The following is a 17,934-nucleotide window of genomic DNA, read 5'->3' on the forward strand; positions in this document are numbered from 1 at the left end:
TTGCTGCCAACAGGACTTAAGATCTGGATTTCTTTTGTTGGTGAGATTTGCCACTGTCTTCCGCATGTACTTTGTGATCCTAGGCTGGCATTTCTAGTTGAAGATTTTCAGAAATTGCCTCCGACATCTCCGCCCTTTCAGCGCGGAGTTAACCATCTTTTTTACCTTTAGAGTTTCTCCAGGCTTTATAGGAGAAATGTGAAATTAAAAAAAAAAATGATTGGAATGCGCGGTGAGGGCCTCCTCCCAGCCTGTTCACTGATGAGACAGGCAACTCGATCCGGTGGCTCAGGCTCTGACTATAGTTGTTTCTCCCGTTTAAAAGATTAATAGTTTCCCCGGGGCACATAATATCTCTATTTGGGATTCAGCAGCATCCTCCCTGGTGACTGTTAGACTCTGGGCTCTCCTGAGCAGGGTCTGGCGGGGAAGGCGAGGAATGAAATTTGGAGTCGGGCTCTGGCTCTTGCTGTAGAGGTTTATGTTTCGTTTTACTGCCTTTGCTAGAAGTACTAGGAACTGTTGCTATTAAGTATTTATGATATTTGGTAAACATCACCCTAAACTGCAAGTGAATATATATTCTCTAAGCAAAGTTTTCTCCTTTAATCTTTAGGCACTTATAAAGGGGAGAAGTATCTCACTTCCAACATTTGGCTCGGGCATTTTAAATTCCCCCTTGAAGATCATTCTCAGATAGACAGGGTGAGATTTATTGGTTTTGGTTTTAGTAGTATGAAGGCTTTACAAGAACTAATGGAGTTTTTAGAGAAGACATAATTTGGTTCAGTCACATCTAGTGGACGTCCAAAATGTAAATGCGGAATGGAAGAGAGATTAAATCATTACAGGACTTTTAGTACATTATTAGTTTTGATTTTTAGGGAAAAATTGCAGTGTGAAAAATAGTTAAGTTTTATGGCTAAGTTCAGGGTAAATAACAATATGATATAAATTTTAAAAATCCAAGGAGAGGAATGAATAATTGACTCCCAATAAACCGGTCTGTGGGGTGTATTTTTAATAGATTTTTATTGTGCTTATGGATGTGTGTGTAAAGATCTCTCTGGATTACTGTCTTTGATTTTTATTTTTGTTGTTCTATGCACATGAAGATTGATTCAGAATCTTCCAGATGACAGTCCAGCTTTCCAAAACTATTGTTGTGGGATTGAAATATAGTTATTTTTCTCTCCAGGGAAACTTTAGAATGTGATTAAAGTACAGTGCAGTTCTTGGTGGATGTTAGCTTGAATAAGTTATGTTGAAAGAGTCAGCAGGGAATTAGAAAGAGGCACAAAATTTGACAATAAACTCATTCGCATTACACCAGGAAGGTGCTGATGGGGACCTTGAAGGGTTAGCTCCAGCTGTTTTGTTACCCAAGGAAACAGGCCTCTGGGGAAGCCTCACAGGATCTGCAGGTAGAAGCTGGAGTCTTTACAAGCAGTCTGGACTCACTAATGCCGGATAGGTTTATCCATGTCAATGATACGTGGGGGTTGTGGCTCTCTTTGCAGAAATAAGATGCAGCACAAATACTTTATGTCTTCTTTTAGGACAGAAATTGCTCAGTCCTTAAGAATATATAAGAGCCTATTTTCCCTTAAACTTGAATTGTATTTTATAATTAGACATTATTGCTTTATTTGAAATATATGTTTGCTACTTACAATAAATATAGCATATTTTCCACATACTGAGGACAAATAGAAGACATTCTTCTATTCATTATGCTTTTACCAAACCAATGGCTGACCTTGTACTATAGAGTGTATTTAAAAAAAAGTTCAGCAATGGAGCAAATACGAACACTTAAGTCTTTCAGGTAAGTGAGAGGAGTTGTAGTCATCTCAGGGATGGAGAGGAAGCTAAGATTACAGTTGGTGTGTGATGCTACTGTGGATGGAGTGCACATTGACATAAAGACGGAGTTGTCTAGGTGTGTGACATTACAGAAAGCTTTCCATGGTGGGATTTGAACTGGGCTCTGGCAAAGGGAGTAACTGTAACTATAAACAAAGCATGCATGACCTGAGTTGTCTGGGCTCAGTGATTTAGAGAACACATTTCTCCAGGACGCATGGATTAAGAGTATGAATATTTACAGGTATTTAGATGGGTTTCATTTCATAAGTGAAATGGAAGGTACATTTAGAACCCAGGATCTGTCTGATGGTCATGAAGGTTCAAGTAGAACAACAAACAGGAATGGATAGGATGATTTCTAGAATGGAGTCATGTGCTCATGTTCTCTCACAGCTGTCACTGTGAGAGATGGTGAAAGATGGAGACAGTGATGCTGCAGTGAGGAGGAGGAGCAGGTATAACTTCCACCCTGCTGCTATGAAGCCATGTAGACAAGTACATACCCTGATTAATCCCGAACTTTAAACTTTGCCTGTGGAAGGGAAGTGATGAATTGTATTTCATTAAATGGTTCGAGTTTTGGAGGGCAGAGAGGTTGGAATTGAAAACATGTGTTGGGATGCTGGGGAAGTAGCCATCTATAAGCATACACAATGGAGCAATTGATCTGTCTGTGGGGCAGCCTATAAGAAAAGATGTTCAGCAATGTGTATGCCAAAGTCTTAGGGATAACAGGACATAATTGCATGGGGGTTGAATTCAGTAACATAACATTATAACAAGGGTTTCTAAATGCTGTGATAGTCAATGTGAGGTGTTTGGCCAACACTGCTTTCAGATCTTTAGGTCATGTGACTTGAGGTCAGGACTCAGTTCCATACCAGGAAATGAAAGCTGAATTTTCTGTTTCAAAGTTATATAGAATTTGAGGACCCCACATTCACAAAAGGGACTCAATTTCTTTTGAGCAAGCTTCATTGTTACTTAAAGGCAGGTATCATAAGGAAAGAATATACTTCTTTGAATATAAGGACTCTCAAAGTCCCCAAGGCTTGGTTTCTTCATAGCTTGTTCAGAATGAAACCAAATCAAGGAACTAAGGGAAGCACCTAACAGAGTGTCTTCTCTAGTCAGAATGAAGCCAAGAATGGGGTGAATCTGAGCCTTCAGATACGTAGTTCTTAATTCATGCTTCATGGACTCCCAGGGATGGGGCTCTTCCAGTGATGTCTTCACAATCTCTGTGCTAGACTGCTAGTAAAATGGTAAATTTGGATAGTGTAAAATTTAGCAAAACATGAGAGGTCACTGGGTCATAGGACTAGAGAAGCTGAAAGAGAGTCAGATGTAATATCCTATCGGCATTTGACTGCAACTTCAGAAAGCTAGCTGAAGGCAGAGTGAAAACTTCTTATACAGAGTGGGCTGGAGTTTACTTAAGAAAACAGAAGAGATCAGCAGAGAGAGGAATGCAACTGACCTGGAGAAAGAAAATCCAAGTGTGGGTGTCCCTTAGAAAATTTCAGGACAAGTTAAATGTTAAGGTGGGAATTTTTTTTTATTCCTCTTTGTAACAGTTTTTTTTCTTTTATTTACATTTCAGATGCCATCCCCTTTCCCCATTTTCCCTCCTTAGAAAACCCCTATCCCATGCCCCTTTTCCTTTTTGCTTTTATACATTTTTAAAAAAATGTTAATCAAAGGCTTTACAAGTTTGGTAATGCTCAATCAGAAGTGAAACCCAATACCCAACCTAGATATATAAACTCTCTTTGACTGGTGGAGACATGTGAACATCTGCCTCCATGTCCCCCCCCCCCCTCTGTCTCATCACCTAGCTTCACTCTTCCTGTTAAAATACAACTTTTCTCTCAAAATGCAATTAGAGCATAATTATTCCTAATTGTACCAGTGAGGTACAAGATAGTCCTAATACCCAGTCCATCATTTTGTTGACTAACCAGAACCTCTGAAAATTTTAAAATTGAGTCGTCCCATCTTCATCCTCTTTGGTTACTTCTCCCATCATGTTGACCACAAACACAAACATATGATTCTTAGGTTTTAACTTTAGGTTATTTAAATAAGTTGTAGTCATTAAAATTTTTTGGCTTTCTTGAGGAAATGATTGCAAGATTTGTATTTGAGGATGAAATTTTATTTGAACTACTGATAGTCTGGCGTGTGAGTGCACCTCATGGTTGAAGGCCAGTGATTCATTATGCAATGTGGTGGAAGAAAACATAACCATAAAACAAACCCACAGATTGAAACCCACAGCATAGAAAGAGCAAAAATAAAAACGCTTTGTGGAAACTCCCTTGATTTTATTTTTCAAAATAGGATCATGGATGTTTCACTACTTGAAATTATTTGTACAAGTTTCATTTTCAATAAGAGTAACTTAGCAAAGATTAAGCAGAAAGAGATGAATCCAGCATGAGGATAGCTTCATAGAGTAACTATGTTTCAAAACTCAAGTACATTGCATGTAGGGTGGCTGTGATTAATTAGAATTTGTTTGGAAAAAGGCGTAACATAAAGGGAATGATCCTAGGCAGGATATTCAAATAACATTGCAAAGATGTTTTCTAAGAGAAACTATACCAAGTTTAAGAGTATATAAGAGAAGCTTAGGTTTAAAAAGTCACTTCATTTATAATGTTGGGAATATAAAGATTGGCATTTGGAGCTAAACTGTTCTTAGTAATGCCTGAAAAAAAATCCGAGTGTGCACAAAATTATGTTATAACAGAAAGGGGAGGTCCTACAAACACCTTTTTCTCTTGGCAAAGAGAGAAGCTGGAGGGTAATAACGGTCCTGCCATGACATCCACCACAGGGACTGTGGTGAGCATCTTAGCTGGGAAAACTTATATTTGTAAAATCACAGTTGATGAAAAGCTCCAAACTTGAGCAACTGTAAAGATTTAGTCTTAGAAAAGAAGAAACCAAACTGACAAGATTTATTCATAACCGGAAATCGTGTTGTGGCCAGCAAGCCCATTGCAAAGTAACTGCTATTGACAGCATTAAAATCACAGGATTTAATTGGGGCATGATATTATGTCATTGTTATTTAGATCATGTATTCACCTTTGTCCTCGTGACCTGGGATTTAGGTTAATCATGATCAGTAAATTCACTAGGGCTATTTGCAAGAGGAAACAATTTCTCTAGTAGAAAGGAGGCATTATCCATAGAAAAGGAAAATGGAAAAATGTTCTGGGTGAGAAATAAGTCAGTAAACAGCACAGGCCTCATTGATATTTGGACAGATTTAAGTTGTTCAAAGATACTCTAAACAAGACAACCTGTTTATCTGAAGTTCTCTTTACCCAGTGAGAAAATGAAGAAATTGAAGTGTTCACTTTATGAAACACTCTTTTGTACTTTGATGTTTAATATGCACATTTAACATTTTTTATAAGAAAAACTTTGGTTGGAATTTCATTTTTTTAGGAATTAATTCCACACTGAACAATTAACTAATTACAGCTTTATGATAGATAGTCTGTGAGAAAACTAAACTTGTGACATTAGGTAAATCAAACAGAACTGAACAACATTCTGTTTGTTAACATTAACGTACAAGCGCTAACTAGGTTTTTGTTGTCTTTTGTGTTGTGTGTATGCACATTTGTGTGTTAAAGTATACACATGCCTATAGAAGTCAAATGACAACATGAGTGTTGGGTTTGACTCAGCATCTCTCTTTGGCCTAGAACTTCAAATAAACTAAGATAAATGGTTAGGGAGCTTCAGGGATCCACCTGTCTCTGTCTTCCATCTTACCATCTTTTTGTTAAAAACACATGCCACCATAGGACCTGGCTTTTTATATGGGCTCTGGGGATCGACTCAGGTTTTTAAGCTTACAAAGCCCTCTCCTCAGGCCCCACATCCATTAGTTTTTGAGAGCAGACTGAGTTGAGTAGAAAATCAGGAGCACATTCTTGTAATTCTACCACGTGTGCATTGGTCTATAATACTTAGGAATTCAAGATCATTCTTAGCTTCATAACCTAGCTTGGGCTACAGGAGACCTGTAGCACCCTGGTCCTGGAGGGTGTCCCACGACAGTCTCCTGGCTGGGGGCAGGGCGAGAGCAGGGAGGGGAGATTGCCTGCCCCTGCCGCTGCTTCTGGCTGACCAGTCTCCTCCAGGTATTGCCCCTGCTTCTCCGCTGAACTGGTCCATATGCATGTGAGGCTTGAGCTAGGCCGATAAGGAGCCGACTAGCTGACAAGGAGGTAGCCCGGCTTCCAGGCAGGCTCCAGGGAGAGCTGGCGGGTTGCCAAACGTTACAGCTCTTTGCGGAGCCCAGTGGACTCTGAAGCATTACAGCTCTTTGTTAAGCCAGGGAAGTGTCAGCCAGGTAGCAGGGAAGGGCGGCAGCGGGTCAATGGTCAACGACAGAAGTTCTTGGACACCTGGATGGTTCTTGTGTGCGCTTTACTTCTCAATTAAACTCAATATATACAGTTTGGGGTGGGTGAAGGTTTTAGCAGCAGGTAACCTCATTGGCTTAGTCTGAGGTTTTTGGGGATGCCTCATATGCATGTGAGGAGAGCCTGGGGCACCATTCCTATGCCTAGGGCACCTGACCCGATGGTCATAGACCTCTCAACCTCTCTGTGGGAGGGGCTGTTAAGGGCGGAACCTGAGAGAGCCAGGGGGCCAGGAACAGAGCTGAATGGCCTACTGTCCCTGAAGGGTCTCCCGGGTTCAAAGCTCATTCAACCAGACACCTGGTTGTCTCTCAGCTCAGTGCCCTACAGGGACCCTGTTTCAAAATGAAATAACAAACAAACATAGCAACAAAACAATATTCTCCAAAAAACCACCCTCACAGAAAACTATGCAAATAGGATCTAATATCCTTTTTCTCTTTTTATACATCCTACACTGAAAACTCTCTTCAAAAAATAGTATTCGACTAAATTTATAATTTTTTTTTAATGGTGCCACTTTATTCTTTTTTTTTTTTTTTTTGTCTTTGCTTTATTATTTTGCATTCGGGCCCATGACTCATGACTACTACTGAGTAGAAAACTAAATCCATACAAATAAATTTTCACTACATATAACTTAAAATGGCTTGAATTTCCAGAAACACAATGCTGTAGACTTTTTCAGGAAGCTATATGATCTTAATCAAAATATGCAAAACTCCATATACATGAGTCATACTTTGAATATGTCCTAAGATCTATTTTTTTTTTCTCAGTGACTGTTTCTTGGCAATGCTGTCACCATGTTTGGTTATTTTGGCTTATTAACTAGTGGCTATAAAGATCTGAGTGTCAAATGGAATACGAGATAATGTCCTCATTGTGGGCGGTGGAATTCCTGGAATGGTCAGGCTCTGACTTAGACTTGGTTCCCAGTCTTCAGTTCCGTGCCAGCTCTGCTCGCAGAGAACATGTCCTATATTAAAAGTCTGCAGCCTGACAGTGTATGAGACACGGGAGGTTTAATCCAAATTAATTTGGAACATGCGTGTAGTACCCAGGGAGAACACCATTCTGACAGATACTTCATTCAAATTGGGCCATTGAGAAGGGACAATGGTGGCATGTACTTTCATGTCCCACCAAACATCCACATCCTCAAGGAGGCCAGTAGGCAGCTTCCACAGCTGCCTTACCACACTGCATCTGGCCTTGCTACCAACCCAGAGCAGAGAGTAAACAGCCTTACCTGATTCTTCCCCCTGACCTCCTCAAACAGAGAAATTCCATAAAATTAATATTTGCAATTTCATAAGTTATTCATAGCATCTGACTTTTGAATTGTATGACTAATGTATTGATTTTTTATGAAGCTAGTTAGAATTAACAGAAAATTAGAAGTTACTATTTGTAAGGGACATTGTAACTAGTTCATCAGTAATTTACATCTATCTATTATCTATCCATCTATTCATTTATCTATTCATCCATCCATTCATCTATCCATCCATCTATCCATCTATCTATTCATTTATCTATTCATCCATCCATCCATCCATCCATTCATCTATCCATCCATCCATCCATCCATCCATCCATCCATCCATCCATCCATCTATCTATCTATCTATCTATCTATCTATCTATCTATCTATCTATCTATCTGGTTTCTAGAGATAGGGTTTCTCTGTTATTCTTATGCTAGCTATAAGGGACCAGGCTGATCTAGATCTCAGAGATCTGCCGGCCTCCGCCTCCCAAAGGAGGCGTGCACCACACAGACTTACAAATACCTATCTGGCATGTAGACTTAGAGTCCTTCATGTATATACCCAGGAGTGGTATGGCTGAGCCATGTAGTAGTTATATGTTTATTTTTTTCTTAAAGCACTTAAATATGTTTATGTGTGTGTATGCATATGCACTCATGTATGCATGTGTGCACACATGTGTGTATTTGCAAATGCATGTGTGTGGTATCTATGATATAGAGCCCCAAAAAGCTGGGTTCTATACAATGAGAAACTATACAGCAGCAGCAATGACAGCAGCAGCGCAGATGCACCTGACAGCAAGAGTGAAGGAACAGATAAGCAGCAGGCATAGGTTCTTTCTTTCCATCCTCAATGTTGTATGTTCCTCGTGTGCTTGATGACAGCTATTCTAACGGGAGTGTTATGGAATTTAAACTGCTTTTAGATTATGTTTCCCTGATCACTAAGGATGGTGGGTACTTTTCACATTTATTGGCCACTCCTGTTTTCCTATGGAGGACTGTTTATTCTGCCCTGGAGCCCATTCATTGATTGAATGAATTGATTTTATTGGTACCCAAGTTTGAAATTCTTTATATAGACTGGATATTAAACCCATGTGAGCTGTGTCATTTATGAAGATTTTTCTCATTCTGGTGATGCTTTTCTGGGCCATGCTGAAGCTTTTTAGTTTTTTACAATCCCATTGGCCAATTTTTGGATTTCTTTTCTGTGCTGTTTGATTTTCTTTCTTTCTTTCTTTCTTTCTTTCTTTCTTTCTTTCTTTCTTTCTTTCTTTCTTTCTTCCTTCCTTCCTTCCTTTCTTTGTGTCTTTCTTTCTTTCTTTCTTTCTTTCTTTCTTTCTTTCTTTCTTTCTTTCTTTCTTTCTTTTTCAGAGAGACCTTGTATGTTCCTACATCTTAAAGTTCTTTATTGGTGTTTCCTCTAGCAGTCTCAAGGATTCGGGTATTAAAGTTGATGATTAATTTTGAATTTATGTTTGTATAGTGTAAGAGATATTGACTGAACATCATTCCCATATAGGAATGGATAATAAGGTAGATATTCAGATTTTCCAGCACCATTTATTGAAGAGTACCATTTTCCAAAATATATTTTTAATATCTTTGTCAAAAATTAGATAACTACACCCAGCTCTGCAGAATTCCTGTGCTATTCTGGCCTTTTTGCATATTTGCCTATTTTTTATGGCACTACGATGCTGTTTTAGCTTTTGTTGTGCTGTAGTATATAGGTGAGTTGACACAGAATATTGTGATAATGCCACTATTAATTTGTCCATTAAGCATGGTTCTGGATAGTCAGGGATTTTGTACTTCCATAGAAATTTTGGAATTAATTTTTTAGTTCTGTGAAGAATTTTATTGGGATTTCAATGGGATTTATATTTAATCTGCAGATTGCTTTTGGCTGGATGGCAGTCTTCACTGTATCTTCTTCCTTTCCTTGAACACGGGAGCCCTGAGAAGTGGCTTCTTCAGTTTCTTCCATAGCTGTCTTCACATTTTTAACACCAAGCTCCTCCCCTCTTTTGTTAGGTGTATTCCCAAAATTTTGCTTTTCAAAACTTTAAGCTATTGTGAATGTTATGTTTTTTTTTTTTTTTGTTTCATTCTTGGGAATGCTGTTATTGGCATATAGAAAGATTACTGAGTAGTCTGTGTTCAGAGACCATGAGACTTTTCTGACAGTGTTTATAGTATCTTAAGTGTTTTCTGTTAAAGTCACTAGTCTCCTTATAACTGCAGGATCATGTCATCTGCAAATAGAAATACCTTGATTTCTTTTTTTCCTGTTTGTATTCCATTTCATTTCTTTTTCTTACATTTTTGGCCAAGTTAAGACTTAAGAGTACTATATTAAACAAAAACAGTGAGAATGGATACTCTTGTCTCATTTCTGATAGTGAAGAAAATGTTTTCTGTTTTTCCCCATTTAGCATTACATTGTCTGTAAAATTATTGTACATAATCTTTAGTATATGGTAATCTATTTTTATAAATTCCTGTTTTTAAGGGCTTTTATCAGGCGGGAAGATGAACTTTGTCAAAGGCCTTTCTACATCTATTGAGGCATTGATGTAGCTTTTGTCTAAGTCTCTCTGTGTTGTATTACATTATTGAACCAATCTTGTATTCCTCACCTGGGGTAAGACTGACTCGGTCATAATACATTTGTGATTTTACTTTCATCACATGTATATGAATGTGGCTTGCATGAATGTATGTGTAACATGTGCATATCTGGTGCCCGCAGAGGCCAGGAGAGGGCCTCCTCTTTCTTGGAAGTGTTGTTACGGATGCTTGGAGACAACATGCAGGTGCTGGGAAACTGGGCCCTCTGTCAGAGCAGAAAGTGCCTTAATAGCCACAGAGACTCTCCAGCCTCAGATGTGTGATTCTGAATATATTCACAAGAGTATGATTGTAAGAATTTTGTAAGTATTTGTAAGAGTGAATTTGGCCCTTCCTCTTTCTATATATGGAACATTTGTAGGAGTGTTTTTGGTGTCTTGAAGTAGTTGAAGAATTATGGTGTGTTGAAGGAGTCATGATGCTTTGCCTTTTCATATTTATTGTGTCTCTATGCTGTGCTTGTGCAATTGGCTTCCAGTTATATTTGGAAATATCCCTAATGAGTATCATACTTTGGGGGGTCTTAAGTTTTCATTTGCATGGGTTCTCTTCCTTGCATAACAGTGCCAGGGCTGCTCTCACTTAGCTGTGCGGTCTGTTCTGTGTAGACTCTCTCTCTCTCACCCTTCTGGACAGTACAGTACATACTGTTTCCTAAGAGAGTTAATGTTTTCTCTTGGTGTCTCCTAAATCCACAGGGAGTGTGAAAAGCTACACACTGACATCTGTACAATAGAAGACCTCCTAAATATTTTATCCATTCCCCACCTCCCAGGATGTAGCTGTAGTGTTAGTGGACCATCAGAGAGATTTAGGATTTAGGTTCTATAGCAATGGCTAACAGGTATGACTAATTGGTCCCAGTAGTGGGTTGTTTTCATCGAGCTTCTTAGCAAAAAGTGACCCAACTTCAGATTATGTGTAGTTAATAGACCTGCTCTAGGAAACCAAGAGTGGCAGCTACATCTTCTCAGTACTCCACTTCCTAAGCCCAGCTTCCTGCTGCATACTGTTTTTAACTTTGGGGCTTCAAGTCCTCCAGCTGTCTACGATTGCATCCAAAAGCCATACTTACCCTGGGATGGTTACAGATTAAATTCAACTCCCTGTCCTGTGACTGCTCTCCATTCTCAGCTTCTAAGGATAGTTCAGTTTCAAATGGTAGCTTCTTTCTCAAGATGGTGCCCGGCCCAGCACCTTCTTTCTGAATCACACAGAGTGTAAGAGTATAATTCTGTACCACTGTGGAACCATCTGCCCAAGGAATCGCTTTTTCATTAAAACCATCTTGATTTTAGGCCTGCACATGTTTTGCAGGTCTATCCTAAATGTAAGAATCCAAGTCACCAGGGCCCCTGAGCCTTACACTTTGGAGAAGCTTTCTGCATTTCCTCCCTCTCTCCTCAGCAGGTATCCCTAGAAGTGCAGGGAATGAGGCTTGGCATCTTCATGAGCCACTGTGTTTTTACCTATACATTTAGGTATCCTATCCACCATCTCGTAGGTTCCCTGCTTTCTTCTTTTCTCTCTTTCTTTGGAATAGAGACAGTGTCTTTCCCTATTCTGGTTCTTTACTAGTTCATGCAGAAACAACTTTTACTTGATCTTCTTACCTGAAAGATCTCCATTTTAACGTCTTGAGCTTCTCATTGGTATCACTTCTTATACAGAAGATTCTTTTTAAATGAACTATTGTGCTTTAAAGATAATACTGTTTAAAGCATCACATGTAAACTACATTCAAACATTAAAGTATTCAGTGTCTAGTTATTGCCATCTTAATATAGAATATGGTAAATTCTAGATGAGGAAAACAAATTTACAAGTCATTTTTATTTCTAAATCTGTATTAACTCTCTCGTCAGTCTTGTCTACCCGCCCCTACTCTGACTAATTTCTTCATTTGGAAGTGATTTTGGTAAACTTTGTTTCAAATTATATCACCCCACATTTGTAAAATCCATAATTTGGATTCTGAAGGAAAATCCGCTGCAGATTCACGTCACTTCTGAATTTTCGGCAGATCCTTCTTCTAGTAATGTCTTTCACTGGGTTTCTCGTTCTTGCTGCCCCATGTTGGGCTCCAAAAATGTTGTGGCCCGAGCTTCCCCAAGTTTGGGGGCCAAAATGTCACAGACCGACCTGTCAATGTTGGAACTCGCAATGCCAAAGCCTTGGGGGCTAAATTGCTAGAGCCCGCATGGCCCCAGGCTGCTCTGGTCTATGGGTCGGGGTTCAGCAAGAGAGAGAGAGAGTGAGGACGGATTTGAAGAATGGAGACCAGACAGAGTGTGATTCAATCCTGTTTATTCTTCAGTCTCTCTTCTTCTCTCCAAGTCCCAAGTCTTGAGTTCCTAGTCCCTAGTTCCTAGTCCCTAGTGCCTCCAAGTTCCAAGTCCTTTCTCCAAGTGCTAAGTGCCTAATACCTAATAATTATTCTTCTGAGTTCTCTAGTCCAAGTGTCTTCTTCCTCAATGCCTAATTCCTACTCCAAGTTGTACTGTAAGTTGTACTCTCTAACCTAATTCCTAGTTCCAAGTTGTATTTCTGAGTGCCTAATAATCTGTTGCTTTCTTCTGTCTGTCTCTTGCCTTTTATATGTCTCACTTCTAAGCCACGCCTCTAAGTCACGCCTTTAAGTCATGCCCTTAGGCCTTGTCTTTAAATCTGACCTCTAAGTCACACCCTTAAGTCACACACCTTTAAGTCTCACACACCCAAGGGAAAATCCTGGGTATCTAAAAAAAGATGTTATCAGAGTGTGCTTAGCTATTGCAGGCTGATGTAATCAAGTCTCTTGTCAGGGTATATGGCTCAAGATGGCTGCAAGGATGATAGCTGACTTCTGTTGGCTCCCCGCAATAATTTATAGAAGGGTTAGGTGTTTTTTCTTAAAAAAACTGTCTTGACTTATCTGTGTCCCTATGCAATTATTGGTTTGATGACTAGAGAAACCTTTTTAATGTTATTTCTAGTTTATTTTTCAACCTAAACAGTTATTGGCTACATTTTATGTACAAAACAGTGTTTTTATTATGGGATGGTTCTGCTCTCAAATCTGATTTATCTTCTCATGGATGAAGCAAGTTCCAGTCTCAACATAAGGTTCAAGTTCTGGAGAAGGGAGACAACTTTCAGCAAATTCAACTGGATTATGTCATACACTGGTGCCAACTTTATGACTCCCTATTTTTTTTTAAATCTCTTCCCTGATCAGCCTAAACTATATCAATCAGCTCTGTTTTTGTTAGTGGGAATGTTTTTAGTTTAGTCTTAACCCACAAATGTTTTCTTTAGAGTCTGTTACTCAAATTCTGTGAAAATATTTAAAAGTGTTATTGACTAGAAATTCTACCCCTCCAGGATATGTGTATTGGATTTTACCATTGGTCCCCAGTGTTGCTATCCAAGAGTTTTGGTAGCTTTTTTCAAATATAAAATCTTATGAGATTTGTAGTCACCAAAGACTCAATCCAATTGTTATATGAAAAGTTGTATTCATTTGAGAAAAAAAACTTTCAAAAGTTCAAATGATGTCTCCTACTCAGATGCACATTCAACACAGATAGGTTTGTGATTTAACATTGGTTTTAGATACTGAGTGTCTGCATTTCCTCTGTAATTGAAAAGCACAGGAAAGGTTTGCAATTTTTTGCTGCTGGACTTCCGTCCTGTCTGGTTACAAGCAGGGGATGTGACCACCACTGCATTTCATCTGTCTTCAAGTTCCATCAGGAGCGGAACGCTGATCACAGGCCATCTGGACTCTGTCTGACTTTGATAATGCAGTGCAGAGGAGTTCTAAAAATAGAGGCAGAACTCTGGTGATCATGAGGCGCAGCTTACTTCATTGTTTCTCACTTGTAGCCATGCGCCTTGTGAGGTGGTTTCTGTGTCTCAGAGCGCGCGTTAAGTGGAGCGGTTCTGATTCAGTGCTTCGTGCATGCTTGAACGCAGACTATGTTTGAGAATAATTGTTTGGCTTTCTCAGAGAATCTGTGTTCTGTAAGTGTGTTGTTTGATACATGCGAGGAAGTTGTGTCCTCTGGGAGCTAAGCCTGGGAAATGCACTAGGAACACACTGTTAAATAAAGAAGCTGTTATGGGTTGGTAATCTTTGAACTTCAAAACAGAAGACTTAAGGAACAGCAGTATTGAGCAGGCAGTTTGATTTGCTGTCTTGTTTCGGCTGGACTGGGAAGGATAGCGTTGGTTTTGATATGAGGAAATGATATGATATTTAGTTATCTGTTCATATCCAAGGCTATAGGACTTTGAGGCAGTGATCAGCTTTCCTGTGTTTGTCTGGATTTACTCTGATAAAATAGGGGTTTTACCATGTACAATGTTAGATTATACATTAAGACAATATAAGTGCTTACACAGAGTTTTGTAGCTCTATGTGTACTGGTGGATTGACTTTTCTCTGAACTTGTTAATAACCATGGGTTTCACATGTTACAAATAGTCTTATAGCTTATTCTAATTTCTTTTTATCTTTTTCAGATATTAGCTCAATCATGTACTGAAATCCTCGAGTTGAGTCCTTCAAGTGTCTGTGTAGGGGGTAAGTGTTTAGAATTTAAAAATACCATGTAAGAAATTATTTTTCTTTTCCCCCTAGCTAAAAGATATGATTTGAAACTCATGTTGGAAGGAGAATAGCAAAATTAACTTTTTTGGCATCTTTTATTTGTGTGTGTAAGAATTTTTAAATAATTCCTTGAAATATTTCTATTTTAAATTCAAATTTTTAAGATTCAAATGTTATTTTAAATAATGAACATATTGTGTGACAGGCTTTTAGAATGTTCTGTATATTCCGTTCATGTTTGAGACCTTTTCTATGGCAAATAAAATAAAATATAGAATCTTTTATCTGATTGGGTGGTATTGGAAACTGCAGAGCTCTATGCTCTAATGACCTGGCCATGTTATGTTATCTGCCAGCTCCAGGCACATACGGAAGTGACTTAGGGGCAGAGTGCAGGAAGGAAGCAGGTGGCTTCATCAGCTGCTTCTCCAAGCAGGTTCAGGTTCCCACTCCCAGACATCCTTGCCCAGGGAATCTGCCTCTCTCCAGCCGATTTTCCTCTCCAAGTTGACCCAGAGTTCATTTTAGCATAACTTTATTTAGAAAAGGAAAAAAGGGACCATCCTGATCAAGGAGAAGGGGAATATATTGGGTAATTTATCACAGAACATCATGGTTACCGGACATGCTCTCCTGCCCTAAATCTCCCAGCTCCCTAACACAGCATCATTGAAACACTGAACAGGAAGCATGCACAGGTGAATTCCAGAGCAGCAGGGTCTTTTCTAAAGATGGAGAGCATTCGTTTTCTAGGAAAAACATAGACAAGTAGGTAGAAACTACATTAAAATAGTAGCTTTTCTTTATTACATCCCTTCTTGAGCCTTTCAGGCTGTGTTCTTTGAGTATACAGTTTTACCTAGTCACCTAACATTGCTATTCGGGAGTTGTATAATCCAAGTTTGCAGATGGAGAACGTGAGGCAGAGGCAGGTTGACAGATTCGGTATGTGTGAGTCATTGTCCTTTAGATTCTTGTCCATCTGACACCAATGCCTGTGCTCTTGCTGAATTACATGTTAGGGTTACCTGTATATTATTAGAACATACAAGTACATCTCTTTTGATGACATGATGAATGGAGAGTGGCCTGTAGGCTTTGCTTTGGTAGCTGGTGACAGTATGTCAGAAATGATGTTAAGAGAAAGAAGTCTGTAAGGATAGAGGGTGTTAGAGTGAATTAAAGTGAAGGAACTCTGAGAATAAAAGTCCATTTAGGCATCTCAAGTGACATTCGCCTGGTTTGTAAATTTCAACAAATCTGAGCTACATATTTAATACACGTTGAAAAATAAGAACAAACCCAAAACCCCCAGAACTTCAGTTTAACCACCTTATTTAGAATATTAAAATAGGAACCTTCCCACAAGAGAGATCTATGATGTGAATGTGTGTGTGTATACATATGTTTGTATACTTGTATTACTTCTGTTCTTTTTTTTAAAGATGTATTTATTTTATGTATATGAGTTCACTGTAGCTTTCCTCAGATACACCAGAAGAAGGCATCAGATCTCATTACAGATGGTTTGTGAGACACCATGTGGTTGCTGGGAATTGAACTTAGGACCTCTGGAAGAGCAGTCAGTGCACTTAACCACTGAGCCATCTCTCCAGCCCTTCTGTTTTTTTTTTTTTTTCTTTTTCTAGAAGGCTTTGCTGTTTTGTTTTTATTTGTTTGTTTTGTTTTGCCTTGGAGCTGCTCAATTCCTGAACTGTAGTTTGCTCAGATCAGCTCTTCAACATTTTCTTGCTTCAGTTTGCCTTTGGTTCAAGAGGTCATCACCATTGGGATCGCTAACTTGTTCTATTGTGGTCAAGCAGCAAGTATTCTCTGCCTATCAAGAGATTGGGTCATCAACTTTTCTTCTAGCTTATTCTTTCATATTCATCTCTTCTCTGAAATTCAGTGCCTATCGACATTGTAGACAAGGACACAGTAAAGCAGCTTCCTCTAGTCCCTCCTTGTCACAGTTGTCAGTAATCCAAATGGCAGAATGTCCACTGTACTGTAAGCTTATAGGCAACAGAAGACAAAACAGGTTGGCAAGCTGTTTCTTTCTCTCTCTTTTTTTTTATTAACTTCCTGAATTTAATGACTGAGAGTGGAAAGAAAAAGAGCACATTCTTTCTCAAAAAACCTGTAAGAATAGAATTGGGGGAGCTGAGATAAGTCAGGTAATTATTGCTATATTTTAATTCTAATACCTGGGTTACTGTTGGAAAACACTCTAATAAACACCAAAGTAGCAGTGCTGTCCGACAATGAATGATGTCTCTACTATCCTCACCTACAGAGTCTAAAGGAAGCATGTTTGGTTGGAGTCGGCGCATATTCACGGTTATTGGTGGAGAGGATCAAATGTGGAAATGTGGGCTGAACCTCACCATATTGTGCCTCTTCCTAATAAAACACTGGTTGCTGTGCTCATTCTTTTCTTTCTTTCTTTCTTTTATTTCTTTTTTTTACCTCTAGAGAAATTTCAAGTTGTTCTGAGTGGAAGAGCAGTCACATCGGTCAGTCATGACGGCAGTGTCCTCTGTACATTTACTGCGAACAGCACATACACAAAAAGTAAGACCCCAGGAATGCCAACATTACCTACATGTCTTTATTGCACAGAATCTTGAGTGTTTTTCTTCTTTCAAAAGAATTTATTTTAATTTTATATGTATGAGTGTTTTGCCTACACACGTTTGTGCCTAGTGAGTGCCTTGTGCCTGCAGAGGCCAAAAGAAGACATCAGATCCTTTCAAACTGGAGTTATAGATGGTTGTAAACTGTTATGTGCGTACTGGGACCCAAACCCACCTCCACTGGGAAGAACAGCAAGTGCTTTTAACCTCTGAGCCGTCTCTGTAACCTAAAATATTCTTTCTTTCTTCTTTCCATACTTCCATCCATCTTCCTTCCTTCCTTCCTTCCTTTCTTTCTTTCTTTCTTTCTTTCTTTCTTTCTTTCTCTCTTTCTTTTTTCTCTGTTTCTTTTTTCTTTCTTTCTCCTTCCTTCCTTCCTTCCTTCCTTCCTTCCTTCCTTCCTTCTCTTTTTCTCATTAAAGTAAAATCAGCTATGCTACAGTTTTACAGTTTTTCATTAGAGAAAACACA

At 39.0% G+C, this 17,934-nt stretch overlaps 1 protein-coding gene across 1 annotated transcript in view; it reads left to right on the forward strand.

Moving 5' to 3' along the window:
- Positions 1 to 17,934, forward strand: part of Antxr2 (ANTXR cell adhesion molecule 2) — a 133,063-nt gene that overhangs the window by 22,981 nt on the left and 92,148 nt on the right. Inside the window, exons 8-9 of the mRNA XM_076926439.1 lie at positions 14,740 to 14,800; positions 17,303 to 17,401. Of these exons, the coding sequence (XP_076782554.1) occupies positions 14,740 to 14,800; positions 17,303 to 17,401 (160 nt within the window). The remainder of the gene's footprint in view (positions 1 to 14,739; positions 14,801 to 17,302; positions 17,402 to 17,934) is intronic.

Source organism: Arvicanthis niloticus, chromosome 27 (genome assembly GCF_011762505.2).
Source record: "Arvicanthis niloticus isolate mArvNil1 chromosome 27, mArvNil1.pat.X, whole genome shotgun sequence".
NCBI classification, from domain to species: domain Eukaryota; kingdom Metazoa; phylum Chordata; class Mammalia; order Rodentia; family Muridae; genus Arvicanthis; species Arvicanthis niloticus.